The 6,642-nt window shown below is 50.0% G+C and overlaps 1 protein-coding gene across 1 annotated transcript in view; it reads right to left on the minus strand.

Annotated features, from left to right (window-relative positions):
* Positions 1-6: 6 nt before the first annotated feature.
* Positions 7-6,642, minus strand: part of arid1ab (AT rich interactive domain 1Ab (SWI-like)) — a 50,444-nt gene continuing 43,808 nt past the window's right edge. Inside the window, exons 15-22 of the mRNA XM_035681199.1 lie at positions 5,589-5,721; positions 4,794-4,969; positions 4,570-4,699; positions 4,334-4,453; positions 4,056-4,152; positions 3,015-3,834; positions 2,415-2,545; positions 7-2,292 (exon numbers count right to left, since the gene is read on the minus strand). Coding sequence (XP_035537092.1) covers positions 367-2,292; positions 2,415-2,545; positions 3,015-3,834; positions 4,056-4,152; positions 4,334-4,453; positions 4,570-4,699; positions 4,794-4,969; positions 5,589-5,721 — 3,533 coding nt within the window. The 3' untranslated portion in view covers positions 7-366. The remainder of the gene's footprint in view (positions 2,293-2,414; positions 2,546-3,014; positions 3,835-4,055; positions 4,153-4,333; positions 4,454-4,569; positions 4,700-4,793; positions 4,970-5,588; positions 5,722-6,642) is intronic.

Here is a 6,642-nt window from a genome sequence, read left to right on the forward strand (position 1 = left end):
AGACAGCAACTTTGGTTACAGTTTCTTCTTTTTTCTGGAGATTTTTCTTTTCATTAAAAAACAAGTCCTTTCCGCAGGGCAGCGCACTCTGTCCTATGCCTGGGTCCCAATCTGCTCTTCTTTGTCAGTATCTTTCCATTTCAGACGTTTAAAATCCACAGCTACTTCATGATATTCCTTCCTTTAGTGAGAAGCAGGGGTAGAAAGACAGTGGAATCCGAGGTGATTTTGCATAAAAAAAAAAAAAAAAAAAAAGGACAGTCAGTTTTGCTCTTTTCACTCACACGCAACAGACACACACACATACAAAAAAAAGGGGGGTGACTGGGAACGGAAAGAGGCAGAGCTGAAACCTCCCCACGGCTGTCATGACTGGCCAATCAGAAACAGTACGTCACAGATCACTTGGGACACCAGAGAGTTCATAAGTGGGGACACTGAGATGTCCAGTAGCCGCGACTCGTACAAAGTGAACTCCGAGTGGTTCTCCTCCACCTTAGCCAGGGCGTGTAGGGCCCGGGCCGCCCGCCGCATCATGTCCACACTCGTGGGCTCAAACTGAGGTGCGCCCTGCATTTGTAGCAGGGAGCTCTGGCTCTGCTGGTACTGTGTGGCAGCTAGGCTGTCCTCCAGGAAGCCCAGCAGGTTACCCACGCTGCCTTTCTGCACAGCAATAGCCCGCGCCGCTAGGTTGTCACCCTGCGCCAAGTTAGCCAACAGGACGACCGCCATTTCCCGGCAAACGGCCACCTTGCGTTCACCGACCAGGCGCACAAGCGAGCCGTACAGCTTCTCCAAGCGGCTGAACGGTGGTGTTGCCAGAATGAGGTCGACATTGTTGTCCTGGATGCTGAGCTTGCTGAGGGTCTCGAGGACCAGTCTCTGGGGGGAAAGTGAGCCGTGGGGCCCCAGTGTGGGGAAGGGGTCCAGGGCCTCTGCTGAGGGGCAGACAGCCCAGTGGAGCAGGCCATCCAGCAGCGGCAGGCATATACTCTCTGGGTAGATAGAAAGGTCCAGCTGGCCTGAGATGTTCGCCAGAGTGACCAGGCAGTTCTCTCTTAACACCTCGAGGCAGTCCCACCACCACTCATCTCTCTCACAGCTCACGCCTTCATCTTCCTCTTCCTCCTTCTCATAGGTGACTGGCGCCTGTTTGCGTTCGGGGTGCCTGTGGTGGAGCAGCACCAGGCGGCCCAACAGCAGCAGGAGGCCTGGGTGTTTCGACATCTCCAGGTCGTTCCCGGGGATGAAGGAGAGGCTGCGCACTATGTTGGAAATGCAGATGCAGCGCCGAGCTAGTGAGTCCTGCCAGTCCGACAGAGTGCTGAGCGGCGTCTCGTCCTTGCTGTGAGGCTCGTCCTCCAGGATCTTGATGTTGCGTCGGCTCTGGAGGTCAGGGTTGATGCTGAACAGGTACTTGCCGTTCTCTTTCTGCTCTTCAGCGCCTCCGCGAACCACTTCCTCCGTGACCGACCCAGGGCGGGCAGATAGTACATCATCGATGGTGGCAGTGACCGGTGCGCCAATGGGAAGAGGTGGAGGAGTCTTCTCCGCTGGAGACTTCTGAGGTTCAGAAGACTGGGGTGGCTGCTGCTGCCGAGGCTTGTCCTCCCCGTTGGACTTGGATTTATCAGGGTTTTCCGTCACAGTCTCAGTCACCTGGACCTTCTTGCGGCTCTCAGTGGCTGCTTGTGTGCGTTTCCGCTGCTTGAGAAGAGCCATCCGGCTCTCAAAGTGGGTCTGGATGTGTTCAGTGGTGTCACCACCACCAATGCTCCAGTGTATCAGGCCGCTATCAAAGCTCTGCCGCTGCCCAAGTTTGGACGAGTGGTTCACCAGGAAGGGATTCTTCTTTCGCACCACCTTGATGGGGAGTTTATCAAACTTGCTAGCCTGCTTGGGCTTTTCCGAGTGGAGGTTGGGGTCCTGGGAGGACCCTGAGGTAGAGGTACTGGGTTCCTTGTTAGAAGAGTCCCTTTCCTTCTCCTCTTCCTCGTCTTCAGAAGACTTGTCTTTCTGTGAGCTGTCCTCCTCCTGTTTCACCTGGACCAGTGAGGAGGTGTCAGGATTGGCCTTTGTGTCCTCTACCTCCTCGTCCTCTTCGTCCTCTTCGTCCACATCCATGCCCTCGCCCTCAGGCATGGGAATTTCATCATCAGAGTCCTCAGCAGCATTGGGGTCTATGAGGGTGCGCTGGCCCTGGTCTCCTACTTCGTACTCCTTTAAGATGCCAAAGATCTCGATGAGGCAGCGTCTGAAGTACTCCACCACCAGCTCCAGGAATCCAGGCAGCTGGGAAAGAGAAGAAGAAGAAAGTCACCAAAACAATCCTATAAACTCGTACACCATGTGATAAGATGCATCATTTTGTTGTGTTACTGGAAATTTAACAGATGTGGGTTTGTGGAACTTACCTGGCACAAGTTAAAAGTAGAAATGCTATTGTCATCATACAGTAAAATGTTAATGGTGTCCAAGGCCCAGGTGCTTTCAGCTAGTAAGCCCGACTTTAGTGACATCATCACTCTCCAAGCCTCAGGAGTGCCTGCAAAACGACAAAAACAGAATGAATATGAGCCAACTGGATCATGATCAGATATTACAGCTGTGAATGACAGATATAGGTTCACTGATCTGCACCATCAGGACTGGCATTCATTTAATTCCTAATTACTCATGTCACCTTTTCCAAATAAGCTGCTTTTATCTGATATACAATTCAATTCAATCTCCCACAGCCAAGCCAAGGGTATCAAATGGCAAATTCAGGTCAGACAGGCAGGTGGTCATTCACCAGATAGTTGGTGGTGATTAGTACTGAGGCAATTCATTAAAAGACATGGTCAAAAGCAGCCCTGTAGACTCCAGTCTATTTGTCATTGTTCTTAATAAGCAGAGTCAATAACGTTTTAGGACTTGTTGAGTTAAACAGGTGACATTTTACTCTAGTCACTGCTGTGCACACCCATGCAACATGAAAATACAGAGTGAGGCATGAAATATAAATACTGTACCAATGTCTTTCATGGTGAGCCGCCTGCGAGGCTTGAGGTGGGGTTGGGAGGCCTCAACAGAGCCAGGAGGGAAGGCCACATCTCGCCTGATCATGGGTTGCTGCACAGGGGCCTGGCCTATGTGGGAGGCAGGAACTGGGGGTCCAGCTTTCTGCATCTTAATGGCCGGATGAATGTAGAGTGACTTGCTGGGCGACGTCCTGCTTTCCATGGGCCGTGGCATGGGCGCTGGGCTCGACACCTGAGGAATGTGGTTCTGGGAAGTCTGGTAGGTGGATGGCAGGGGTCTGGTCATGGGAGGTCCAGAGCTACTGGGGCCAAATGGCGGCTGCCGTTGGTTGACGTGACCGGGCCACTGACCCTCGTGGTTCATGCGTTGGTCTGCCGGCATCATCTCCTCTGAGCGGTTCATGCCGTGATAACCGGGGCCCTGGCCTGGTACAGGAGGTCCCTGTCGGTTGGGATAGTTGGGGTAGCCCATCTCATTGCGGCCCTGCCACATAGGACCCTGGGGGCCGTCGGGACCTGATGGCATGGGGCTTGCCATCATCTGGGGAGCCATTGGAGCCTGGGAGTTGGGGCCTGCAGATGACGGTCCTCTGTCCCGGCCGAAAGGGAAGGGAAACTGGTTCTGTGGGCCTGGTGGTCTGCGGTCCCCTCCAGGGTATGCATTATACTGGTTATACATGTCCTGTTGGCCTTGGGGCCCAGAGGACTGTGGTCCTGGCTGCTGCTGACCAGTGTAGGGCACGTTGTACATTTCACCTTCATGGCGCTTGGCTGGAGGACCGTACCCCCCATCTACAGGACGCTTGTAGTTCTGTCAAAGACAACATTCAGCATTACATGTCGTAGTTCATCATCTTTTTACAATAATTTTAAGAAGAATTAATTCTTGCGTCTGTTCAATGGCAGCACAGATATGAAAGTTTACCTTTACTGCATATATAGTAAACATATATCTATAATTAGGGCAGTGTTTAAAAGAGAGAAATCAAGTTCTAGTAAGATAACTGCAAACACCGAACAAAATGTTCTTACCGGTTGCTGCTGTGGATACATTCCTGGCTGTTGATTTGGGTACGGGCCACCAGGGGGAGCTCCTTGGCCAGGGAACTGATTGGTATAGGAGTCATGCCTGACAACAATAACAAAAGTTCACACCATTACTTCTTTACAGTAAATGCACAGGCAGTTGTAGTATCAAACTCCAACGCTGACAATCCTGCAGTGTTTTGAAAATGATCACACTGGCAAAATGCCTTACAACAACCTCTCTCTTTAAAGAAAGACAAATCTTGGCACTGAATGGTACTGACCGTTGCTGTGGTGGAGGGCGGCTGGGTGAGTACATCCCTGTGTCAGCTCCAGAAGGCATCATGTTGGGCTGAGGAGCCCCTGGTCCCATGCTGCCGTCAGGGCCTATGCCTGGCTCCTGCCTGTAAACCCAACAAACAACACTCCGTTGATCTGACTTAATATCCATACGGACAGCGGATGTTTTACAGATTTATACATCATTCAAATATTACGTTGAATTATACAGTGTGCTTACCTTCGGTCATATCCGTAAGGGTACTGTTGCCTCTGGCCCATCTGCATGTTGCCCATAGGGCCTGGTGGGCCTCTGTTATACTGTTCTCCCATTCCACTGTTAGGGCCTGGTTGCATGAACTGCTCTCCAGCTTAGAAAATAGAAAAACACAGATTGATGTTAGTTTCAGCTCTCACAGAACTCCTACAGCATCTGATCAGCCGGTTTGTTTGGCAGTCGCTCACCTTTCCTCATGCCACCGAAGGGGTCCTTGTTGGACTCGTAGGGACCCATTCGACCCATCATCTCTGGGCCACCCATTCCGGGCTGGTAGCCCTGTGAGTTGGGAGTCATGGCGTTCCTTCTGGAAAATGCAGGGTCTCCGCCATCAGCAAAGGGGTCATGCAGATTAACGCTACTCCTGTAGGAGTGCAGGGGGCTTGTTAGTAAAATAGAGAAGTTTTTGGTTCATAGATATTATTTTCAATAGATCCAGGACTCCTACATGGTTTGTTTCAAAATTCTTAATGTTCCTGTTTTGTTTATTGTGTAATAGCCCTGCTATACCTTGGCACCCAACAGTTCAAGAATTGAGAGATTGAGTTGCATTTTTTATATCAGACATTTTTTTTAAGGCCAAGTAATAACAAATGTCCGTCCATATATTTCAAGACATTCAAAACTGCGTGGATGCCATGTGCAGTGAATGCATCTACTTATTCTTCACTTTTGTGGGGCACATTCATAATACTGTACTTTATATTTTGTATGTTACTGCAGTCATTTTCCAGACCCCATGCTTGTGTTCTTCATTATTATACTCCTCTTAAAAATGTATTAACAAGCTGGTTAGTTTGTGTATATCTTAACATGACCTACCATTACATAACTTAAAGCATATTTTCCTGTTTGCTGTATTCTATTACTATTTCCTGATGCAATGATCCCGTTTCTCCAGAAGGATCAGTTTCATTTTATTGTGATGACTCCTGATATTGTTAACATCATAGAAACATGATATTGTGGCTTCTAACTTGTACCTGGCGACAGGCATTGGAGGCATTTGCGTGTGCGGGGTGGAGGCTGGGGTGGGGGGCTTCAGGTCTCCCCCCTCTGCCATGGAACTACTGGTGGACTGAGGAGTCTGGGGTCCTTGCAGGGATCCAGAACCAGCTGCAAAACAAGCACATGCACACACTGAGTACTGGGGAAACGACAATAAAAAGTCCTCAGGTTTGTAAAATTGAAAGATTCCAGAGAATTTAAAGCACATCTCCAGAAATAAAGGAGATAGCTGATAGTGAAGCGGGATAGTCTTGTGGAGAGGCTGAGCACTGCTGGGGGCTTTCAGGAACACATGCTGCTTTTGGCAATCCTAAATCCCATTAAGAAATTCCTGAGCGCTGCACAGAGGAACACAGTTTGTGTCAAGCTAACTGGCTTTTGAGTGCACAGCAAGCGAAAATGTTGAATCTTCCAGCTCATCACAGCATGCCAACCCCCCACCGCCCCCACCCCAACTTCCCATCACCCTCCTCCCTCAACCACTGCCGGCTCTTGGAGTCACCGGGAAACAATGATCTAAACCCTGACTCTGACAGATTACGGCCTGACCTGCAGACAGGAGACAGCAAGTTGTGTATGTGTGCATGAGAGTGAGTGATTGTTTGTTTATGTTGTGTGTGTGTGTGTGTCTGTGTGTGTCTGTGTGACATAGTAGCGCTCATCCTTAACTTCAGCTCAGGACTTCTCACTATTAGCACGCCAGTCTGATGACTCACAGGTTCCCATTCATTAAACTGGCACACACACATATACACACAGACAGACACACACACACAACACCGGGGTCACTGGCAGGTCACATTTATTCACATTTTCTCACATCACCCTCTCGCCTCTCTAGCTCTCACACATACACATACACATACACACACACACACACACACTAACCGACTCCCCCTCCCCCTCCTCCCTCTGGGCAGGGATTTCCCTCTACTAAAGATGAAGGGAGGAAAGGGGAGGATCTCGTGAGGATGGAAAAAAATAGCATGGTAGAAACAGAGAGTGAGAGTGAGTGAGTGAGGGAGTGAG

The sequence above is a fragment of the Morone saxatilis genome, unplaced genomic scaffold (genome assembly GCF_004916995.1).
Source record: "Morone saxatilis isolate NCDOM2014 unplaced genomic scaffold, NCSU_SB_2.0 Contig9, whole genome shotgun sequence".
Taxonomy (NCBI): Eukaryota; Metazoa; Chordata; class Actinopteri; family Moronidae; genus Morone; species Morone saxatilis.